This window comes from Oryzias latipes, chromosome 21 (assembly GCF_053564925.1).
Source record: "Oryzias latipes strain Hd-rR chromosome 21, Olatipes_Hd-rR_3.1".
In the NCBI taxonomy this organism is placed as follows: Eukaryota; Metazoa; Chordata; class Actinopteri; order Beloniformes; family Adrianichthyidae; genus Oryzias; species Oryzias latipes.
This window is the reverse complement of record NC_136257.1, coordinates 23,254,054-23,279,395: the sequence shown is the minus strand read 5'-3', so window position 1 is coordinate 23,279,395 and position 25,342 is coordinate 23,254,054. Positions and strand designations below refer to the sequence as shown.

Here is a 25,342-nt window from a genome sequence, read left to right as displayed (position 1 = left end):
TCAAAACAAGGAGGTAATCAAGCATCTAATTATTACCATTTTGGCTGTTTCCCTGGACGGAGCAACAAGAATAAAGTAAAACGGCAACATAACACACCGAGGTCAAACAAAACAGACTTTATTAGTTGTCATCTGTCTCACTGGTCAACATTTTTGCAAAACATTCTTTGTAATCAGAGCTCAACTTCCCTTCCGCGCAAAAACAATTCTCAGTTTCTCAAGTTTGCCAAGAAAAATCCAAGACCGACCCCACCCTAAACTTTTGGATCACATGATCTGATCTGCTGACCTCAAACTTGGCTGGCCATGAACTTCTTATACAACCATGTCTTGTGTAAAACTTGTCTTTCAAACAAAACGTAACACATGGTTCTGGTGGAGAAAAAAGGAGGTTTTTAGCAGTGGCGTAGCAGTTCCAGCCCTTTAAAATCCTACATAAACATGCCTAACACTGAGAAGCACTGAGAACTGTTTAGGCAAGCTTAGGTTCTTCCATACTGCCGTAATTTCAGCAGGAGACATAAAAGAACGTGTGCTCTAATCCCCCAGAAAGCCAGCAGAGCCTTTGGCCACCCTGCCTGAAACGCCCGATGTAGCAAATCTGATACCAGTTAATGGCTACATTTACATCTTCACAAGATTACAGTTTACAGAGACAAATAGGATTAAAAGAACAAAAGAAAGTAAGGCAAACATTTTTGGAGCGTGAAGCTGGATTTGAAATGATCAGTGCTGTTAGTAATTGCTTGATGCAACTAACTAAATTTGGTTTTATGAGTCCATCCACAGAAGTCTCAAAAAAAGACGTGTTTTCATAAATTTTGGGTTTTTACTCATCATGTATAAAGGCTTTCATGCACATAAAAGTAGAAAAGACATAGAAGGAATTGGCATAAGTCCCCATGCCATCCAAGAAAAAAAAAGAAGAAAAGAAAGGAACCCAAATGAAACACTTTTCTGAAAAGAGCCAATGACAGCAAGCAGTCAATCCCTTATTGTGTTATGAACGAGTGGTGGCTAAGCCCTAAAAAAACAACCTATGGCATCTCACATGTCATACCTAAACCACAATTTAATATTAATACTACTTTTTCTAACACCTTCAACAACCACAAATCCAAATTAATCAATAAAATCAATTTTTTCCCAGCTTTTCTTGAAAACTACAGGAGACTGGATAACTTGTTAAACATGCATTTATCACAATTTTCTACAGAAACAATCTGTATCGTTTCAAAAAGAACCCCTAGATATTGAAACTCACAATTACACCATTGCACAACACAAATATCTTTGGTAATTTCTCACATCTTGTATTCCTGACTTTTCCTAAAAAGAAGATAAATTTCCCTCAACCCCACACATGCAGTGGTGCAATGAGTCAGACCCATTAGGCCTATTAGAACCATTATCTCCTGATGTGGAAGATTTGTCTTTAAGAGGGCAAGGGATACTACATCACTGACACACGGCACAGAAATAGAGATGTGCTGAGAAATTAACATGGACATCAATTCCACACAATATTTGAGAAGAATCAGCTGACGGTCTGTTCTTGCTGAGCCACAAGAAGTTTTTAAATCTTTTGCACTTAGTTGATAGATGAAACTGGCAAAATGGATTTTTAAACCAATTTACACCTAATATGTTTTTTAAATGGTTGTTAAAATGTATTTGTCCTTTAATAAAACTAGAGGCGAGATTAGCAGAGCTGCTACACTTTATCACATCCATTTATCCACAGTTTTTGTGGCTTCAGCATCGCTCTGCGCCAATTGCTCTATGGTAGAGTGTCTGCCCTGAGACTGAAATGTTGTGAGTTCAAATCCAGGCTGAGTCATACCAAAGACTCTAGAAATGGGACCCCCATTAGCATTATGGGGTTAGATTGGGGGGCTAATTCACCAAAATGTTCCAGATCTCAGAGGTGTCTGCAGCACACCACTCCCCTAGGGGATGGGTCAAATGTGGAGAACACATTTCACACACCCAGGTGTGTGACAGATAATGGGACTTTGACTTTCAATGCCACTAAGCTGTTTTTCCATGCGTTTGCCCTATGATTTGGGTTTTTAAAGTTGTACTGCTGTCATTCTTTACAATTGATATGAATTAAAAGTGGCATTTTTTTTAAATCAAGAAAAACCCCTAGCTTACATGTCTGCTCTTTACTATATTAACCACAGGAATGTAGTTAAGTTTATCACTCACAGTGATACTAATACTTTGCATTAAATCAATCCGTTTGCTAGTAATGGAGGCATTAACTTGCTTAATTGCCATGAAAGTGTGAAGTGGAAGGTGACACAATAGCTTTTATTATCATGCAGTGCCTTTTTATGTAGTTTTGAATGGCCTGTTTTCCATCACCAAAGTATTTTGTTCTATCTTTTATCTTCTCCAGAGATGGTCAAAACACTGAGTCAGAGGCTACGTTCACACTGCAGGCTGAAACGACCCAATTCCGAATTTTTTGCCCCTAAGCGGCCCAATTCCGATCTTTTCATGACAGTCTGAATGACACAGATCCGATCTTTTCAATTGCGACCCAGGCCCCGTGGGTTTGCCGTCCTGATTCCGAATTGTAGCCGGTCTTTTCAATTGCGACCGCCGTCTGACCGGCCAGGCGACTTGATTCCGAACTGTAGGTCATCGACACGCAACAAACGTCATCATTTTGCGTTGAAGTAGGCGGGAACGAGAACGTAAACATTAACCATGGTGAACGATGCTGCTGAGATCAGTCAGTGGAAGGGAAGCGAGATCCCCGATTGGATTAATATTTGGGCTGATCGCTCTTTTCAGGCCAAACTCCAGGGCTCTTATCGCAACTGGGCGGTTTTTGAAAAAAATTCCAGATAAATGGCAGAGCGTGGTGTTGAACCTTTACCGCGATAACTTTTTTTTCTTTCTCCCCTTTCCGACTGTGCTCAGAAGCGCGGGGGACCCGAGGCGATCCTCCTCCTCCTCCCTGTTCTGATCCTTAGATTCTCCAGAACGGGTTAATAAAGAGTCCATAGCATTTATTTTGGGGGAAACCTTCTTTTATTACCGTCCTCCGTAACACACAACATGAATGCGCGCCCACACTGCCCCCCCCCTATTCTCTATCGCGGCACGCGCTTGCACACACACACGCGGGCGCGCGGCCCCAACACATACACATTCCTCTTCCACTACAGTGGGTACAGACGATCCCGACTCCATTGCCTTCTTAAAATGAGAAGATTGTAATTGTGCTGCTCCTTCGTGAAAATAAATTTAATATTACAAAAAGAGTTCCGCTTTTGACAACACTGTTGTTGACATCCATGTTAACATTTGCTTGTCAAACAACAAGTGACGTCGTTCACCGTTGAGTATTCTTCTGGCTTCTGCGCACGCGGGTCTCGTTTGGGTCGTGTCACGGTCACACTGGAGATCACAAAAGTTCGGATTTACTTGGAAATGTGAACGGTCTAGCAAACAATTCGGATTTTTTCAAAAAATCCGAATTAAGCATTAAGCCCTGCAGTGTGAACGTAGCCAGAGACTCTACTCGCAGTACACCAGTTGGGCTGTGCCAGAATCAGTCGTGCCCCCTCAAAGTATGACTCTTTTAGTTGCTTTGACCGCTGTGGTGTTGTCCCCAACACTGGCTGCTGGCCCTCCCTGATCTTGTGGCCAATACATATTAGTCCTGCCTGGGCACTGATGGTAAAAGAAAATAATATGTAGAGCCAGGGACAACACCAAATCAAGCCCCTGTGGTGCTGTCAGTATAGCACAGTCCAACTGTTGGGTTGGGAGTGGGCCCTGAGACACAAATGCTGCTTGAAAGGGGAAGACAGAATGGTATAATATCTGCAATGCTGCAGTGCCAACTGATGTTGCAGCAATGTTTTTTTTTATAAATCTGGTATGACTAAATATTACAGGCCGTCTCTGATCAAAATTTGAGATTGATTTCTTGTCATGCTGTGTATGTACAAGTGTAGAAGATGATTTACCAAAAGAAACATGGAAAAAGGTAATAACAAAATAAATGATTGTATGTTATTTTATTATTCACAAGAAATCAAAGTTTTCATCACCAAAAAAAACTGATTGCAAAATCTAGCTTGGTGATGATGTACAGACAAAAAAAAACCTTTTTGCGTTTCTGCTGTCTTTAGTACATATTTACTGCTTATATAACCACACTGTAAGGCCATTTCAAAAAAAAATGCAAAAAGATAGGACCGTCTTTTACTCCCCCAGGGGGTCTGGATGAACAAGCAACGGGGGAGTGAAGACACAATGAAGACAGACCATGTTGAAAATATAATGTATGAGGCAAATGTGACACGTTGGTACAACCACTACAGAGACAGCAATTCTGGCAAGTTGTTTGACAGCTTCTGATCAGTCCGCTAGGCTTGATGCTAACGTATAATGGAATTTCCCATTGGACAGCTAATGTTAATGCTTGTTCTACCTAAACATCCATTGCTGACTAAATGAACAGCTCTGTGTACTCAAAGGCATGATTTTTTCAAACTCTTTCAAGGAAACATTTTTTTTAACAAACCATTTGTGGTCTAAAGCACCGTTTCTTGCCAAACTGAATGAACTAGTGGCCAAACTGAAATGCCCTCCAGGAGAGGCAAACAGACTGTCCAACATTTTTCTTGGATCATTATGTGAGCTGTATCAGAACAATATGAATATCTTCAAAACACATTTTAAAAGATTATTGTTGTATTAGTAAACAAATATGTCTAAATGTGTGAACCATGTACATTTAAAATCAAATCGAGTGGATCAAGAATCGAATCGATCCAGTCTCTGGTGAATCAAGTCAATTCTAGAAATGATTGGTGACATCCAGTCCAATAAACTATTACTGCATAAAGTTTGATTATCAGTAGGCCTGCACAATATACCGCAAATTTATCGTTATCGCAATATCCAGCTCTGCAATATGCATATCGCAAAAGACGGCGAATATCGCAATAAATCGCAAACCCAAAATGTGTTAAAACAATCTTCTAGCAGCTTGAAGCATTTAACGAATCAAATAAATCCCTTTATGCTTTGACCAATCAGATGGACGCCTTCCCATTGTTGACCAATCAGATGGAGGCCTATTATGTTAACCCTGGTCCTGACGAGCCTCAACCCTGCCTGTTTTCCAGCTCTCCTTAACCAGCTTGCTGTTGATTGGCTGACTCAAGTGATTTCACATCCTGATTGACTGAACACACCTGACTTTGGTTATCATTATCGAGCAGTCTAGGGAGAATTGGAAAACAGACAGGGTTGAGGCTCTTGAGGACCAGGGTTAGCCACCCTGACGTTTGTCCCCCATGTCGATGAGGGTCATTTGGAGTATAATTTTTAAACTGTTGCAATGAAATGGGAATGATGTTTTTGTTTATTTTTCTATTTGTTTATTTACCGCAAATTTATCGTTATCGCAATATTGATCACTAATATCGCATATCGCAAGTTTTCCTCATATCGTGCAGCCCTAATTATCAGTAACTATTTAAACAGACAGCAAAACTGATCTTAGATGTTAACAATGAACCTCATGAATTTTAAGTTTTTACTTTGACTAGAACAGGAGTGCTCATTACGGATGTGGTGGTGGATCGTAGGGTTGTGCCGATGGACGATATCATCGTCCATCGTGATGGGTGACTGACATCCCGATGGAGAGACCACCATCGTGATGCCACGCCCCCGCCACGTTGCGCGACGACACCATAAGCCGCGGTTACATGTACAAAATATCTTGATGGGATCAATGGTCGGATTAGAATCCAACCGTGTAGATGGGCCCAGAAAAATGTTTTCAGAATATAAAAACGTTCACTAAGGTCACAATTTCGGTCGGAATAAATCATTCGCACATGCGCAGTATTCCCACATGCGCAGTTTGAAAACCGGAAGGGGATACAAGTTCCGCCGAGCGGCTTTTTTTCCAAACTTTATTGAATGTAACAATTCGATACAAAACGATAACAGCGCCGAGCGGCTATATATATTGACATGTCAGCTCGGTAAAATACGAGATGATCTTCTAAACGTGCTTTTAATAATGTTACGGTTATTATAAAACACCTGTTCGCTCATCGTTTGAATTTTAATCCGTGTGGTCAGTGCTTTTTCTGAACGAAGCCAGGATTAGCAGTATGCTAACACGGGCTAACAACATTAGCTTTGGGTGGCGCTGCATGCTGTGAATAACATCAGCCTTTATTTAGTCGGGACACGACTGGAAACACAAATCCACGTGATTGCTTGAATGTTTTCTAAGGACTGAGCGACATTTCTGCTTTGATGCTCAAACCTCTGTCTGCTGACGATCCGTGCTGTGCTCAGACACACACTTTTAGACCCGGTTCTGAGTTCGGTAGCTAGTACCCCTAGAGCTGCGGGACGGATCGCAGTCTTAAATCTCTCACACATACCGCTCATGTACCCCCCCCCTTCCCATAAAACACAAAGCTGTAAATCCGCACTCCGGCGGTCCACTCCGCTAAGTGCGGGAGTGGACTACTTCTTTTCTATTTTGTTTGTTACTTTTTCTGTTAAAGTCACTTCCCTCAGTTTATACTGGATCATCGCGGATTAACCATTAGTTGGGAAATAAAATGAAAAAAGCAAAATAACGAATAGCAGTTATATAAGAACGAAAAATGTAAAAAAAATACCCCCCCCCACCCCCCCCCCCCCGACGATGTCATCGTCCATCCCGATGGTTGACAGCAAACATCGTCAACGGCCAAATTAAGGGACATCGCCCAACCCTAGTGGATCGTGGGGCATCAAAGATAACTAAAAGAAAAACTAAAATATTTTTTTAAAAATCTGTCAGCGAGTTTTCGTCCTCACATCATTTGATTGACATGCAGAACGACCAATCAAACATCTTTTAAAACACATGTCACTGTTATACTAAATGAGCGCAATGACGTTTTTTCTTTCTTTCTTCTCCCTGGTCCCTGGCGAAGTACCACTCTGGCCCGTTATTAAGAAGCCCACATACCAAAAAGGTGTAGGCCCCCTAAACGTTTAAGGAAGTGCAGGCAGAAGTGCTGACAAAATGTATAATTTTTCCCACTAACAGTCTACAACACCCATGAACTATACAGTAACTACTCATCAAGACTTAAAATTACCCTGTAAAGGGAATCAATTCATTGAGTCTTTTACATTGAGAGCTCACTGCCATTAAAACCTTATGACATTAAAGCATGATTTGCTTTTTTTTTTCTACTGCTGAAATTGAAAATGGTATTATTGACACTTGAGTCAAATGAATTTCTCCTTTCTGGAGTAGATAACACCTCGCTTGTACACATAATCACTCTGTTAATAATTACCCTGTCTGAGCCAAAGGCATTTATAGAGACGGCTTTAAAAAGAGACATACCTGTCATTCTGTTGATTTAGGATTAAATTAGTTGAAATCTATGAGGCTCCTTCACTATTTCCTTTGAGATAAAAGCCAAGAGCACTGGATCTTTTAAAAACTGTCCATGCCTTCTTTACACAACGAACCTCACCCCTAAAATGTCGCAATAACCGGATGTCGATGTAAACATGTGTCCACAGGGCACAGCTTGTCCCTGATTAACGATACAAAAAACACCCAACACATTAACACTTCATGTCCTGAGGTGTACTTAATCTTGCGAGATACACATACTGAAAGAGCCAGGAAAGATGAGTCCCCTACTAAACAATCTAGAATTCTATTGTGCCAGAGTAAAGAAAGAACTATCTTTCCATGAATAAATTCCCAATGAAATTATGCACCTTCAAAATCATTTCCCTATAACTAAAGTTCACATAATGAAAGGCAGAGAGGCTCCACTGATAGACTCTCATCGGCTGCTACCAATATGTCATCTCCAGTAATACATTGTGACAGAACAGAACATAAATTATTCTGATTGCATGCAAATCCCTTGAATAGAACCAGATCTTGTGCGAGACAGACATGCTTCACCCTGTCACAGATTGTCAGACAAACATATTTAACACCCTAATGGATTTTTGCATAAGACTGCAATGCAAACATGGCTTTTGTAGTAATAATGTTGCCCAATAAGGATTTATAGCATTATAGTGTGTATATTTTAGAGGAGTAGCCGGCTAGGAAAACAAATTCCTATGCTTCCAAAAGATCAATGATACTTTATTTAAATGACAGAATGGTCATTTCATCCTTACTGAATCCCAGAGGCGGTACTTCAAGCTCGGAAGGATCCTTCTTGCACGTGGGTAGATTGTGAAATTATTAAAAACAAAATCCCCTATGACTGTCCAGACATACTGTGAGAATGTTTAATCACATGACACTAGGACCAAAGGCACAAAAGAGTCAGAGGGACAGAGTGGTGGTCATTGGGGATTTACAAACCCATTATTACAATTGTAGTAACTGTTGCTTGATTTTTGTTTTACATGATGTCACAGATGAACCAGTCCATCTAAGTGTCTGCTGCTGTTGCAGCATCTGTCATGTCTTTACACGTGCAGTAAAAACTGGTTCGACTGATAAGGCCTTGATATAATTAGAGCTGAGGAGTTGGAGTAGCCGGAATATCTTGGACTTCTGTGGCTTCTTTTTCGTCTTTTTGGCAACCATGATGCAGAGGTAGAGTGGCAGACCTCTGACAAGGAAGATCACAGGTTCATTTCCCAGCTTGCCCATCCATGTGTCAAAGTGTCCATGGGGAACAAAAACATAATTTAAAAGAAAATATGTTTTATTTTTGGGAGGGAAAAGGATTTCAGTTTCATTTAACGGTACTATAGTTTTTTGCTAACTGTGGTTATTGGTCATTTAGTGTTAATTCTGTTATTTTCTTGTTGTTGTATTACTATTAAATCCATACTTTAATTTTTCTACTTGGAGGCAATTGACAATAAAACAAAAATCAGTTGAATAGCAGTAGGCTCAGTATTAGTTGTCCTCCACTTTCACCGGTTTACAGATCATTTCTTGACCCCGTTTCTGCTTTGTTGTTACATCACAAACTTCCATGAAGGTGTAACACTAGTAGAAAGAAGAGTTCCACCTTTCTGCCTGGTGCAGTTAACACAATACAGAAAAGAAGAGAAGCAATAGAAAGGTGAAGCAAATAATTGCACAGAGGATTTTTAAAGTGAAGACAGCTTTTTTAACGCCTTTTCTTAAGGAAAAAAACATCTGGTGATCTGAAGTGAGACTAAAGGGAAGCAATGAGGTTTTATGTTCTATGAGCAGAGGGGACAGACCCAATGAGTCAAATTAACACAAACTACACTTGAGCAAAAAAAGGTAAATTTAGGATAACCCTTAAAAAATCCATTTTAAAAATGTAAAAGTTTGAGAACAAAACCACTCGGGAGACTGTTTTAACTGAATTTTACTCATGGCTTTGACACAACTATGTGATGTCCAGCGCTGCCCATCAATCCATTCATCTTCCTATTTCGTTTGATACCTTTTGAGATCATGGGGTTGCTGGAGCCTATCCCAGCTACAATTGGGCAAAGGTGAAGTACACCCTGGACAGGTTTCCAGATAATTGCAGGGCCACACGACCAAAAAAACATTCACATCTAAGGTCAATTTAAAGTCAACAATTGCCCTATGATGCATATTTTTGGATCATGGGAGGAAGCACTGTGCTGTGAAAGCCCATGCATGCACGAGGGGAACATGCAAACTTCATTTAAAAGTGTCCCAGCCGGGATTTTTCCTTTTTCACTGTGAGTACCACTACCCCACCATGCAGCCCAGTGCTGTCAGTAGTAAGAGCAAATCTTGTGAAAAGGCATGTAATGCACACAAAAATGCAGCCTTTTGTCGCTCCATGTTTTTGTATTTTCTTTTGCTACTTTGATTGCTGCACTCTAATTTAGTAATAAAGCAAATGATTCTTTTCGAGTAAATTTCTTTTGAACCAAATACATTTATGAGCTTCAAGGAGAAACCAATGCATTCAAGATACAGACCATACAACCATGGTGTTATCAAATGACCCTGGCTAAACTAATATATATAGTGTGCACTTTGATATTATAAATCCAGCATCTGCCTCTCAACTTAACAGCCAAAACCTAAGCTTAGCAATCTATAAAATGTCATTCCAAATGCCATGTGCTTGAACTGTATTCATTTGTTCACTTTCACTGTCAACAACTTCACTTTTCAAATGTAATTTGACTTTGTCTCCAACTTCCTAAATGCCTTGACATTTAAGGAAGAAAATTTCTATGTAAATGGATGAGGCAAACAAAATAATCCTTCAAAATTCTTTAGCTTTAATTGCAGCCTAAATAAAAGGCCAATACTCATGGTCACTTAAATGACAATGAGAAAAAAATACCTTAATCATTTTTAAAGCATCGGTTAAGGTTTGTAGCCTCTGTAATCAGAGGAAAAGTAAATTAAATAAGTCAATTGTCAGAAAATTAATCAACCTAGTTAAGAGCTCAACAAGGTGACAATGCAAACTTCTGGATACAGATTATATAGGGCATGGCTCTTCAATTATACATTTAGTTGAGGCAGATTTTAAAATGCCAAAACGTTGCTGGGCCACAAATTCTCAATAGCTGTTAAAATGCTATACAGACCAAAAGTGTATTTTAAAATAAAACTACATGTAGAACGTGAATGGGAGATTTGTTTCATCAACATTAAAGAGTATGCAAAGAGTTCCAGGGACTCAAAATCCAAGTTAGTAGGAATTAACAAATTAACAAAGAACTTTACATAAGCATATTTTATGTTGAGCCAATGCTGTGCTATTAAGTTAACAGGAATGCTGCAGATGGGCTTTTATTTTGAAGAGTTGAAACTGAACAATAAAATTACCTCGTCTTGTCGGTAAAAGCTGTTTGATATATTCTTAAGTAATAAAACTGTTAAGGTGGAAAAAGACCCATATCTATCTATCTATCTATCTATCTATCTATCTATCTATCTATCTATCTATCTATCTATCTATCTATCTATCTATCTATCTATCTATCTATTGTATATAAACATTATTACTAAATTATAAACATTTAAAAGTTCTGACTTAAAGTGACTTTTATCAGATGCTGTTACAGCCACAGGACAGCACCGAACCTGGTCAGACTTGAAGTTAGACTGTAAACGTAGATCACAGCAAGCGTCATAAACACACCCTCTGTGACTCATGCCTGTGGAAGCTTTTAAGAGTGATTCATGATTTCTAAACAGTTATTTATTACAACACTTTACTGGGATCAGGCTAAAGACAAATTCAGATAAATTCTAAGAAGAGTGACGATAAAAAACTTTATAAAGCAACTATTGTATCAAAAACGAATATGCCGGTACCATTCCATGGCATGATGTTTAATTTAAACACTTCTGCTCCACAATAAATGTTAGTCTCTGTTTTGACATGTCTTTATGACTTCAGAGGCTACTGAATGTTTCTGACAAGGGCTTATGTCATACACCACCATTGTGAACTTTCGTCCAACCCTTCTTTTTGCTACCAGTAAAGATTAACCTCTTGCCCAGGGTGATGATGTGTGTAATACTTATAAATAATAAAGGGTAGTTCTGCTGAGAAACATCCACGGTCAGTCTAAAATATGAAGTTGAGTATAAACTCCAGCAGGAAGGCTCCATTTACAGCAGGCAACAATAGTGAAGCCGATTCTTTCCGCTGTCAATGGAAGGGACATCTCTCAGACTCAGCAAGTCCAGTCAATAGAGGGCTGTTTTACTGGACAAAATTCTATTGTGCATGTAATCCTTGAAAGTGCTGACATACGTTTAGTTTTGTCTTATCTGTAGCTGTATGGAATCCATCCACAAAATAAAACTAATGATTTTTTTTGGACATTCTGAGTTTGAAGCTTGTAGCTGCATAGTTTTGGCCAATCTAAAATACCTCTGATCAATATCACTAAATATTTTCTGATTTTTATATGATGTTTTCTATTTTGAACTGGGGAAAAAACACTCTTAAAGTAAGAGCCCTGAATATTTTTAGACGTTATCCTTGATCTCATCTAAAAATTAAATGTGACGTATAGAAAGACTCAAGTCTGGAAAGATCCCCATTTCACCACATGTGGTTTCCACTGAAAAGTAACATGAGAAGAAAAGATCCTTCCAGGCAAAGTTGATCGTAACAACGAAAGAGTGAAATCAAAGCAATAAAAATTGTTTCAGTCAGTCTCTCCTAACACATGGCTTTTATAATGTAAGTCTCTCTTCACCATTTCAGTTTAGCTGAACTATTTGATGACTAAAGATCTTGGATAGTTTTATTACAATGGAACTTTCAAAAGATAACATATTTTTGTTTCTATGTACCGAAAGTACCGCAAAAGGCATTAATTTTTTGAAAAATGTAATTCTTCCTGACAGCAGAGTCAAGGCGTAGATTTTCTCCCTATAACAATTTAAAGGGACTTTGGTAGCCTACATTTTGACAGGAATAGAGCAAGACAAGAGAGTAAGGAACAAAGGGGGTCGACAAAAAGGCCAGAACCTGGACGGTCTGCAAGTAATGACAAAATGAGGGGCTTGCTCAAACTACCAAGTTATAATGGACCTCATATTTGGCAGGTATAGTCATACTTTGCACTGTCACACACCATGACCATGTACACAGCAGCACATGAACACATTTTCACTTTATTGGAAAAAGCAAGATAATCTTCAAAATCCAACCAAAAACAACTCAAATGGTTGATGTAACTTTTGACCTTACAGTTGAAAGGACTAATCCTTACTGGTCAAGAAATCCTGTTCACTTGTTTTTTTTTTGTTACTAGTTGCTCTGAGGTTGAATAAATGTCCTTGTCTTAGTGCCCAACAATGCTGGGGCTTTGATCATTTATAGGATTGCTCTAATGAGACTCACCTGCTGTGAAGTGTTACAAGACCAACTGATGTCTTACAAATTGTTTGACTTCACAACAACTGCAGTAAAAAAATATCCAAGTCAGCAGAGGCTTTACGCATCCCAAGATGTATGCCATAATGTCAATAATGTGTTCTTTCTGTTGTTGGCTCAAGTTGTACAAAAAATTGGCAAAGATACAATCAAGATGCAACCCCAAACAGCTCTTAATGTTTTTGGAAGTGTCCAAACAGTGTTTTCTTGAAATTTACTTAGTAGACTCTCTTATTTTACCATTTATTGCAATTTATCAATACACAGGGCTCTAGAGTGCAACCTAATTTTCAATGGTGACCAACAAATTTTCAAAGAAACGACCATACCAGCCAGCCCACAAGTTTGAAGTAGAAAATAAATAAATAAATAAAAACATTTCTGCAACTCTGAAACTCTCCCGTGTTTCAACATCAGAAACACAATAGCTGTTTTACACCAGAGATGTCGCTGTCAACACCTAAATGACACATGCTCTTTGACATATCGTAACTCCCCGACCGCTAAAGCAATCAAGGTGAATAAGCTCATTCTAACGCGGGTAAAGCAGACACTTTTATCTGCAACAGAATAATTCATGTAGATCGTGTGAGCGCTACACTGCTGTGCAGAATCTGCTGGAATTATGTTAATCGCGCACACTGTTGAAGAGTTACAGTGAGCTAAGAATGTAAACGCTGGAGCTAAAGCTCTAGTGTAAAAGGGTCAAGCCTATTTTATGGTTAAAACCAATCAGAGATAGCGAAGCCCTCCACTGATTGGCCGGGGTCTAGATATTCCAGCATGTGTGTCCAGACTCCATTAGTGAATGCTGCGTTTAGAAGGAGGTAAGTAGCTAGCCACTTCTGGCAGGCAGTGCATGCAGCCTTAGAGGGAAGAAAGCAGATTAAAAGACCGAAATGGTGTGGAGGCATTCACAATTCAAGAACAAAATGCAACCCTGTTAACTGTGGGGTTAAATACAATTCAATTGGTATACAGAGCAAACGCTTAGTTCAGGACTGGATCCGGACCAAATTAAATAGACTGGGTCTGGACCAAACAGTGATCCCAGTCGGAATAAACCCTTAATCTTGAGTTTCAAGCAGGAGGACATTGGGTCTCACTTTTAGAGTTTTTGGTATGACCCTACTGTGGATTTGAACCCACAACCTCCCAGTCTCAGGATGGAGACTGTACTGACTGCACATCTGTTGAGAACACATGACTGAGCATGACTTCTCTTGGCTTACTCAGGCATAACAACGAGTAGTTTACCACTTAATTTTCATACATAGAGGGAGTACAGACTCACGGGGAAACAGACATTTCATTTTTTTAGACACACAAGCTAGAAGTCAGAGACTAGACATTTTTTTTGTCTGTTAATAAAGCTTAAAATGGAAGGGGGAGGGGGTCGTGTTTTTATCACAGTAGAAAGAATCTGACATGCAGTGTGGGGATAAGAGATTATTCCTTGAAGTTTAGACGAGAATTGGGGGGTGAAAATGCACAGGGAGTAGCCTGCCTAAGGAGAACTCAACTATTCAGCTATTGTTAGTGTCCGTTAGACAGACACACTGTGTGTCAAACAATCTTATACTTAACCTTAAGTACAGATTTGTTTGTCCCTCAGATAATGTTAGGATGTCCTTTAAAAAAAAACATTTATAAAAATATTAAAGTGTGGAATTCAACTTACTGAAAAATCTGAAAAGCAAACTACCGGTATATACTTAGAGCAAACAACCAGAAACATGACACATTAAAATGACATCTGGCTTGATGCATCTCCAACTGTTAAGTAAGCTAAAACATTCCTTTCTATTTCGTGTAAAAAGGAAAAAAACAGAAAAAGAAATATGTGTTTCACAGGGAATCTCAAACAGTGTTTATGAGCATTGATGCTGTGTGTGTCTAGTTCAGTAATGTGGATCACGAGGAGCCAGGAACCATTTGGGAATCTGGAAGTCCATTTACTGTAGAAAAGCGGATGTGTGCACTACGTGAACTTCCAGTGTCAAATAGCTAAAATGACATTGTCCTACGAAGTTCCACTCTGATGAGCAACACCAGAAAAACAACTGCTCATTATAACAGAACATAAGAATGGTGACAAAAAAATGACACAATTAAAGCGATTGTAAACTTGTTTGGACTTTATTTTTTGTCACACAATAAGTATTACTAGTTTAAAAAAAGTGTGGGATGAGATGTAACTACCTGTACTTTTTTTCCTCTTGAATTCAACAGTTTCAGTGGATTAGTGGGGCCATTCTGTGAACTATTTTTAGACTAGTGGTATTAAGGCCTTTGACTGCTAGCATTTTGCTGGAAAGAAATTGCCTTTAAGTTATTGAGCTCCAGATCTTTCATTTGGCTTCAAAACAACAAAAAAGTACCCGTGGCAATTGCTGTTTTCAGGCTTTTCATTTAGATTCAGAGTAATATCCTCAACAGCTGCTCATCCAACTCTGCCGGAGAAATATTAGAAAAAGTTCCTTGTGATAAAGGGTTACTGCATTTACAATGGAGATACTCAAAGGCATTGCAGCCTAAATAAAAGACATTTATGCCGGTTTCCAATTCATTTAACTACCACTTTGGACATTTCTTTTCTGCACAATTCAGGTTCAATGACTACTATCAAACATTTTAGCTACCACAGTTGTTTAAGACGGAACAAAACTGTGCTCAATGCAGCCATTTCTAATGACATCTCATTTTGTATCACATCATTTACCAGATGAGAATTTAAACCATCACTTGAGATGTTATTTCATAAGATTTATGTTAATGTATCAAGGTGTATTGTGCATAACTTTTCAATGACATACTCTATGTGAAAGTACCACCTACCCAGGAACCAGGCAGGTGAATTTGCATGGCACCTTTCACAATCAGACGCAATTTTTAGAACATGTCAGAAATGCATAAAGCTTAGGCCGCAATAAAATACCATGACGAAATAGTGTATCTGTTTTTAGAAATAAAAAACAGCACAAAGTATTGTGCCATCTGTGCTTAATTTCTAAAAAGTTGAATGTCAATCTAGTAGCATAAAAGAAAACCCCCTTAATACCGGCAAATCTCCACTCCGATCAGCTTCTAAACTACCGATTTTGTAAAAGATTTCATTTGTTTGGATTGATGGCGTTCTTGTCCTAAATTTAAAAACAACAACAACTGTTGTGTTCTCTGACAGTTTCTGTAGAGCAGCAGGAGTTTATTAGAAATGTGCGTACATGGATCTAGTCATAAAAGCGGATGCATCAGAATAGAGCAGAGCAGGGACCTGGCGGCTTGCCATAGAAGCTTCTACATCACACCTACAAGCTTTTTTTAAACTGCATTTTTCCATCTGCCCCTAAATTAAGATGATTTGAATAATGAAGTACTCACAAATTCAATTTTCCTCTTAATTCTCTAGAATATGACAAATTTTCAATTGTTTCACAATTTTTTGTTATGTATATAATTCCACATGTGTTAATTCACAGTTTAGATGCCTTCAGTGTGACTATACAATTTTCATAGTCATGAAAAGAAAGAAAATTCTTTGAATGAGCTGTGTCCAAACTTTTGGTCTGTACTGTATTTGTCCTCTGTTATGAGAAACGTGTTGCAAGAATAGGTTAAAATAGGTTAAAAACACCCAAAAGACAATTTTCATTGGAATGGGTCTTTTTAGACATTTTTAAAATGTCTAGTATACATTTTTTATTGAAAAAACACTTGAGGTTTACAAATTTCTGACAGTTGTATACAATTATGACAAGTATAGAAAAATGTCTAGTATAAATGTAGTAGCATAAGGAAAACCACCAAGCACCAATCTATGTACCTCTATTTTAAAACCACTAACTTACTTTAAAAGTGTAATAACCTAAACACATATAATAATTCTAGCAGTTTGTGTGCGAGAAAATAAAATATGACCTACTAAATACTAAAGCCCACATGCTTCCACCATGGGCTTTAAAATTGAGCAAATCACATGGGAATAAAATCAATTATCTGGTTAAAATTGCACCATAAAAACGTCCACTGTTTTGATGGTAGACTTAGCTAAAAAAAAGACAAAAACAGTCTTTTTAGGGAATAAAAGTAAAGACACAACACAATAACTGCAGATGGCACATTAACAGAAATAAACCAGAAGAAGAAATAAATCCAAATTGAAACATTTACTTTAGAACTTCAAACGCTTTAATTATATCATGTCAGAAAGTAAAAAAAAATGAAAAAATCATTGTGTCTTAATAATGACACGAATTTAAAGTAAAATTTAAATGTACTTTTTGTTTAAAATGATATATATATATATATGTCTTGGGGGCATGATAAGCATGATAAAATGTGGCGTATCATCGTGTAACGTGGGAGTATTAAAAAAAACTATCTTGTTGGGACAGAGTTACGATCCCCTCCCTCAGCGACCTCGCATTCCAAAGATTCCCACACTCTAAGCTCACCTGCCTCCCATTTTTACCGCTCCTCCACGATGAAGGGGCAGTTTCTGCAGAAAAACTAAACCCGCGCCGCGGACACCCGGCCGGAGCACTTCGCGTAGCTTCTTCTTCATGCTAATCGACGAAGTTTGGGTATCAGCGGTCAGCCACCATCATCAAAGAGTATCCCTCAAAGGTGAGCATTGTCTGCCATGAATCGACCGCAAGAAGCAGATTAAGGTAGAATTAGGTTGTTTCCTGCTGTGAAGGAGCCTAAAAGAAGATTGTCCCGTGTCGCACGCACACTTCAATCTCCTACTTTCCTTCCGAGTTCTCGTACTTGTGCAACCATCCAGCCCCAGATGTGTTTTCTTTTCCCCCTCGTTTTCCCCTTATTGTACAGTTGGAGAAACGCCGAAAACTAAATTCCCATACCTTAGGAGGACCGTTAAGCTGCGCCCCGGGTCGACATGGGAACATGGAAGTTCATCTGTAAAGTCCCAAAGGCGCTTACTTCCATGCATGTGGAGGAGCAAAACTCGTGTCCATGACCGAACGAAGAAGAGGACCCCTCGGCTGCTTGCAGCAGCAGCAGTCCCAGGCAGAGCGAGCGTGCATGACGTCAACGGGAATGTGGGAAACCCATCGGCACTCCTGATTGGCTGGAGTGGGAGAAAGGGGCGTTATTAAGGAGGTACGCGAGGTTGAATAAACCAATCACAAAGGAAAAAATAGTTACCGTGGTTACCAACTTGGTAAACCTATGCGCTGTACCAAGGGGTGAAAAGGTAAGCTAGGCGACTTAGCAATTCAAATGTCATGTTTTATACTGGTCAGGTGCGATATATTTATTGTACAAAACGGTTAAACGTTCAGATTTCATTGTCATATGCGCTTTAATGTGTCCTGCAGTCCACTTTTTAAGGTGGTGTCCCAGTATTACCTATGATTCACACCTAGATCTAGTTATAGCTGTTTAACTTACTCCACTTGAATTAAAAAAAAGTGTTTTTGGTGTTTTTAATTGGTGCTGTTTTTTCATAATGGAGGACATAAATAAAGTAATTTTAGATTAAAAATGCATTTCTGAGTATTATTTAATCAAATTCCCATGTTGACAAAAAATGAATTATCAAAGAGCTTGTAGTTGGTTGTTACATACAGAAAACAATTGTCTGACCACAAGCTCCTTGCTCCGCTCCAGTGTGATGTAAGTTATTATATATATATATATATATATATATATATATATATATATATATATTCCCCTGCTAAAAATGGCATAATTGTAATTGAGAGACCTCTGGGGACACTTTTACGATAGATGAAAATATGATCAGATTGGGACCCTGAACATACAAATTTATTGTTATATATGCTTTCAAGTATTGTCCCAAATTACATTTATGAAGGTGTTGACCCATTATCTTTGATTCATGCCTACATTTAGTTATAGCTATGTATGTTTTGCTAAGTTATGTTCTGTTTTAACTTTCATGTAAAATGAAAAGTGAATGCACATGATATTGGCAAGGAAGTGCCATCTTATTTTTTGAGAAATCTTCCCAGTTTCAACATGTTTTGCAGTTGAGCCTGCTACTCAAACTAATTAAGAGTGAGAATCGTAAAACCAGGTTCAAAAACTCCTACAGGCAGAAACAATCTACAAGTTTATACAGTGATTGTACCAGTTACATAACACCCCTATGTTGTGGTGTACTTTTCGTAGCTCATTAAAAGTATACAATTAAAATTGTTCTTGTCAACAGGGTTGAAGTTTTCTGTAGTCTAAAGAAATAAGCAAAATAAAGGTTTAACTTTTAAACAGCTAAAGTTCATTAAGTTAAATTTGCATGAGCTGTTATTTTTACCATTTTAATGAACATTGTGAATTTTCCATTGTGAATCTATATATATATGTATGTATGTGTATATATATACAGTACATGTATATATATATATATATATGCAGTATATACAGTTTTTTGCTCAAATCCTAACATAAACAGCAGACAGGAATCTCCATAAAATGACCAATCAGCAAACTTAATTAAAAGTCAACCCAGCATTTAATCAAACCTACCGGTAATTGTGTGCACTATTGTGGCTTGCTCCGGTGGAATAAGCTGTCTAAAGGTTTTGAGTTGTCAGGTTATTATTCTATACAATGCTAAAGAAAAAGTCAGTTCAAGGGAAGGCTAAGATTGAAGTCTGAAAAAGCAAGCTAAGATTAAACAAAGAATAATTTATACGCGCCAAAGGATTGGGCAATAAAGAGCACTGATCCAGCAAATGGATCCAGAATCAGATTCTTGTCACTCATACTGCAGATTAAATTATAAATTCAAGTATACTTCACTCCAGCCCTTTATGCATTTTTCTAAAGGTTTGATCTCCAGCTCCAGTCTTGTGTGACACGTCCTTTGGCTGGATATTGAATTCTATATTCCCCACAATATACTCACAGAGACAAAGTATGGCAAAAATTCAATTAAGAGGTGTTGTATAAAATAATATATATTCATAACATATTTTTAATATGTTATAATTAATATTATGAAACATTTTATAATTTATTGCAAATTCAGTTTTTATTTTATTTTAAAATTACAGAAATAAAAATGGTCCAAAAGTCATTCATGTTGATGAACAAAAGACAATGTTTAAAATACAATTGCAATGCCAATCAATGAACTAATTAATGTTTTTACATGTTTACAAAAAGCAGAGTTTCGCAAAAACAGTGCAAAACGCTTCCAAACTGTATGACTGTTAATCCTTTAGAACATTCTGGAAAGCGTGCTCTTCAACAATGGCTGCCAGGGGTCTACAGACATTCATAACACCATACAGAGCTGAAGATTCAGGTGAGTCACTGAATAATGAGTCTGAAATACTGCATGACCTTGTGGTCCATTGAACTGTTCTGACCCAAAGCCCTGATGAATTCTCTGCTCATGTCTTGGATGTTTTTTTTTTGCCAAAGGCAACAGTGTCAAATTTACTCAGCTGCCACTTTAAGTCACAGTAAAGGTTAGAAGGAAAAAAGGAATCTATTTATTTTGTTCTTTGCTGTCCCACTCTGCCTGTGTGTTAATTGCGTAATTAAATATGCAATTGATTAATTTTTCCACAGGGATTATGTCTTTACCGCTTAGTCCAGGCAGCTCTGACAGTTACAGGAATTACAGTTATTCTAAACCAACTTTTGCTTATTTTGTAGAAAAACTGGTACTGCAAATGAAAAATGGCCTCAGCAGCTTAAGGTACAGACCTGCTGAACATAAACGACTTCAAGCAGTTATTGATGCAGAGCGCCTGGAGTGTGATCTAATAGGACAAAAGGTATGTTTTGTTGCCATCCATGCTCTTAAACAGCAAAGCTGATGCACCTTCCTGTTTCATTTAGTGAAACATTTCAATTACTGCCGTGCAAAACAGACCTTTTTAAATATCGATTCATCTCCCTGTGGTTTAGAAAACTGTTTAATGTCTTTTATTGGATGAGTCAGAGAAAACATTTATTACAGAGAGAGATGATGAGTCAGCTTTCACACGTTTTCTTTTAATTGGTAAGCTGTGTCTGGCGTCATCAACTCTAACCACACTCTCCAAAAACCCTATAAGACATGCAATATGTTCAGCTTTAGTTCACTAAGGAAAGTGGTTAGTTTTATATGTGATGAGATGAATGGATTTTTTTCCCTTTTCTACAGCAGTAAACATTTGTTTGCAATGTCGCCATTAGAGGAGTAACTGTCCTTTTAGAAAAACTAAGTTTTCACTGACATGCATGCTAAGTCACTTTGAAGCTGTTGATTGTCGCCATTATATTGGTTGATGAAAGAAGCAATTGAAGTGTGAGATGATAGAGAGAAGGCTCAAGGCGAGCATCCAAATTTTTCTCCAACAATAAAACCCATTTTTTTGTCTAAAATGGCTTTGGTCAAAGAGAGCATCAAGAGCAGAACAAAGTCTTGCTTTAGGAGGGGGTATGGACATGCTTACTCCATTCAAGCTGACTGCATTTTTAGTTGTTGTTTTTTATTTCGTAGTTTTTTATTTTTTGGTCCAGTTTATTCGTTTTATTTTTTATTTAATTTGTCAAAAAGCAGCTTTGCAACCTAGACTGCTCTGACCAAATTGCCAGTTTCCATGCAGCGTTTTTGAACTATAGTTAGAAGGTGTCAATGTGATCACACCATATAAATGTTAATATTTAAAGCTGCCTTTCCGATCTTCTTTTGATCTATTTGATAATGTTCCTGGCTGTCTTTTAATTATGATGAAGCTGTTTTTAACCAAAAACATTAAAGTGTTGTTTTCTAGGACAGTTTCTGCAGAGCAGCAGTAGTTCATTAGAGATTCATCTTTGTGTTGTGGACAGGACTGTTGTTGCAGTGTAAGCCCACCCCCACTTCCCATCACCCATCTGTTTACACTTTCCTGTTCGCTTACAGCCCCTCACACACCCAATCTAACATTACTGGTGCAACATTGGAGCTATTCAGCCATACAGTTTAGAGCCAAATGTCATTTCAGATGAGGAAAATAAAGACTCACATGGATCTCTTTGTCTCATGGAGCGGAGCAGGGAGGTTGTGGTTTTTCCGATTGTAGGGTCTATGTCACAACTACAAGCTTTTTCAAGCGGCATTTTTTTCGTCTGCTCTTGATTCCCAACAATTTGAATTAAAAAATGCTAAAAATTTTGAGCTTAATATCTTTATACTTGTCCTCTATAATCAGAAAAAAGCCCCAAGAACATGTTAAAAACAACACAATTTTTGACACAGTGGGTGGTAAGTGAGGTATGTACATTTTTGGATTTTAGATTTTTTTTTAGTTGCCTTTGGTCATGGAATGAGCTCACCCAGACCTCCACTGCTTAGAATATCAGAAGCCACAGAGATTGATTTCCTCTTCTGAATAGTCTTTGTATTTCTAGAATGATGGGCTTTTAATAGTCTGGAAATAACCTTGTATCCTTTCTCAAACTGATGGGTAGCTGTAGGATCTGGAGCTGCTCCTCCTGCTTGGCATTACCAGAATACTTGAATTCACTCTTCAATAAAAAACAATGTATATATATATATATATATATATATATATATATATATATATATATATATATATATATATATATATATATATATATATATATATATATATATATTTATATATATATATATTAGGCCTGCACAATGTACCACAAATTTATCGTTATCGCAAAATCAAGCTGTGCAATATGCATACCGCCAAAGACGTCAAAAATCGCAATAAATGATTACCGGTACCTTAAATGTGCTAAAACAAACTCATGGCAGCTTGAAATATTGAACAAATTAAATAAATCCCTTTATGCATTTAACCTATCAGAAGGACCAGTTTACGTTTTTGATAAATCAGATGAGCCCTTTTATGTTTGATGTTTGCCTCCTACCTTGACAAGGGTCATTTGGAGTAAAATTTTTAAACTGTTGCAGGAAATGAGATTTTTGTTTTTTTTGCTATTTGTTTATATACCGCAATTTATATCGTAGTCGCAATATTAATTTCCAATATCGCATATCGCGAGTTTTCCTCATATCGTGCAGCCCTAATATATATATATATATATATATATATATATATATATATATATATATATATATATATATATATATCAAGCTGTGCAATATGCATACCGCCAAAGACGGCAAAAATCGCAATAAATGATTACCTTAAATGTGCTAAAACAATCTCATGGCAGCTTGAAATATTGAACAAATGAAATAAATCCCTTTATGCATTTAACCTATCAGAAGGACCAGTTTACGTTTTTGATAAATCAGATGAGCCCTTTTATGTTTGATGTTTGCCTCCTACCTTGACAAGGGTCATTTGGAGTATAATTTTTAAACTGTTGCAGGAAATGAGGTTTTTGTTTTTTTTGCTATTTGTTTATATACCGCAATTTATATCGTAATCGCAATATTAATTTCCAATATCGCATATCGCGAGTTTTCCTCATATCGTGCAGCCTTAATATATATATATATATATATATATATATATATATATATATATATATATATATATATATATATATATATATATATATATATATATATATATATATATATATATATATATATATATATATATATATCTTACATACTAGGTACCTGTTGCAAGGAAATTCATTCAAAGCATAAATAAACCCCGTACTCCCTTTAGATTTTCTGCTTGATTGAATGTGTTTATCGGATCCTTTATGTGAGTTTTCCTTTTGTGTAATTATCCAAGTCAGTGGCCTGTGGATAAAAACACTGATAGAAGACAGAATTGTTGCAATAAGAGAGTGCTTTGAAGAAGTGCAGAGCAGAAGAACCAAATGTACCTTTACTTTCCCTTGTGCACATCAGTAGTTTTTGTTTTAACTTTCCCAATGAAAAAAGATCTGCTTTATTGCTTTATTTTCAATATAGTCCCTATGCAGATCTACATGTTTCTTTTTTGTAAATGGGAATGCTGATACATTAAATCATCGCTGATCAACTTCTGTCTAGACAAAGGCTTTGAAGACATGCTCAGGTGCTCTCCATCTGTTTGATATTTCTTTTTCCTATTGCAGTTGGAAGGGAAACAATTCATTCCTGTTGTGCTTTAAACCTTGTCATATACTAGGTTCAGAAGACCTGCTGTGCAGCCAAGGCAACCACGGAGAGCTCCTTATTACGGCAGCACAGACAGGTGTGGAGCAGAGAGTGCCCCAGGCTGCAAAAGGCTAAGTAAGAAGCCCTTATTACTGCCTGTCATTATTTTCCGCTGTATTCGGAATCAGCTTCTACACAATGTAGCCGTTCCACCTGAGCTTCTTTAATATCCAGACCGGAACCTTTGCCATTTATCAAGAAAGTGGATGAAATTTTTGTTCCAAAAAATGTCTGGAGGAGGGGGGGGTTAAAAAACTAGAGATATTCAAGCGGATCTTTTTGACAGTCAGGACACTGAAAAGTGGTGGAACGCTGGCAGAGGCAGGAGTAGTTTAAGGCAGAAGTATGGGTCCGGGGCATGGCGGAGTCATGCCTTCTGAAGGGAGAAGGGCAGTTCTAGCTCTGGGGTGCAGCGTATTTGGCTGTGTAATGACTGTCTGAGCCACCCAAGGTTAATGATGTACACAATGTAAGCTTCAGTAATGAGCCTGGTCATAAAAAAGTGCCACTGCTTGCAACTCCCCACATAAATATATGTTTAAATCGCCTCTGGTTTCAGATGCCAAATGTCGCACGAGTAAGAACACAAACTTATCTCTATGGTTACTGTTTTTTTGACAACCCTTGGGCCAGTTAACAAGAAGCAAAACAACAGAAAGTGGTGTCCACAACATGCCTTTTTGGCTTCATCCTTCCTACAGTAAAAGCATCTTTACTCTGTTTCTTTTACTGAATTTGTTCTTCTTTTTTTACTCTTTCCATTTTTTTTATTTGGAATGGACAACAAAAGGAAAGATTATACATCTTCAGCAAAGACAAACAGCATTATCCTTCCATGCTTGTTTCAAATGGCACTGGAATACAAAAATGAGATTTAGAATACCCAGTGATTCATTACAGAAAGAAGGGGGGAAAAAAGGCAATAAAGTTCACAAAGAGGTTCATCAATATTGTTTTTCTACTAAATAAATGAGTTGCAATGGTAAAAAGTACCAATAAATTCAAATAAAATCTGCTCTGACAGTGGCAATAAATAAAATTCATTTGTGCCAGATTTTGTAAAACTTGGTGTTGATTTTTTGGATTGTTAAACAAGTCAATATATTATACATCCTGAATATTTCTAAAAAAAGAAAAAAAAAGCAAAGCCTCCAACGTGGTTTGAAATTGATTCAGTCTACTTCTTGTAATTGTGTTTTTTTTTTTTTTTTTACAAAAGTGTAACTACAGTAAATTTTATAAACAGTTCAAAACCCAGACATGTAGTCTTTTTAATATATAAATTTTTTTTAAATATTTT

The 25,342-nt window shown here is 37.5% G+C and overlaps 2 protein-coding genes across 18 annotated transcripts in view; one reads left to right on the top strand and one right to left on the bottom strand.

Annotated features, from left to right (window-relative positions):
* LOC101173987 (plakophilin-4) overlaps nucleotides 1-17,962 on the bottom strand; it is a 93,241-nt gene extending 75,279 nt beyond the window's left edge. For 6 of the 14 annotated variants that reach the window (XM_023950631.2, XM_023950632.2, XM_023950633.2 and 3 more), the window contains exon 1: nucleotides 17,780-17,962. Coding sequence is in view for 8 of the 14 variants with exons in the window: in XM_023950636.2 (XP_023806404.1) it covers nucleotides 17,780-17,824 (45 nt within the window). In the remaining 6 variants the exon portion in view is untranslated. Of the gene's footprint in view, nucleotides 1-7,402; nucleotides 7,528-17,779 lie in introns of those variants that run through there. The other 8 variants (XM_078939600.1, XM_078939601.1, XM_078939603.1 and 5 more) reach the window with 5 other exon arrangements.
* LOC101174632 (coiled-coil domain-containing protein 148) overlaps nucleotides 12,444-25,342 on the top strand; it is a 30,678-nt gene continuing 17,779 nt past the window's right edge. The window contains exons 1-4 of one of the 4 annotated variants that reach the window (XM_023950639.2): nucleotides 12,444-12,583; nucleotides 20,129-20,211; nucleotides 20,568-20,689; nucleotides 24,014-24,117. In XM_023950639.2, the coding sequence (XP_023806407.1) occupies nucleotides 12,564-12,583; nucleotides 20,129-20,211; nucleotides 20,568-20,689; nucleotides 24,014-24,117 (329 nt within the window). In that variant the 5' untranslated portion in view covers nucleotides 12,444-12,563. Of the gene's footprint in view, nucleotides 12,584-17,355; nucleotides 17,541-17,914; nucleotides 18,133-20,128; nucleotides 20,212-20,567; nucleotides 20,690-24,013; nucleotides 24,118-25,342 lie in introns of those variants that run through there. The other 3 variants (XM_078939609.1, XM_023950641.2, XM_023950640.2) reach the window with 3 other exon arrangements.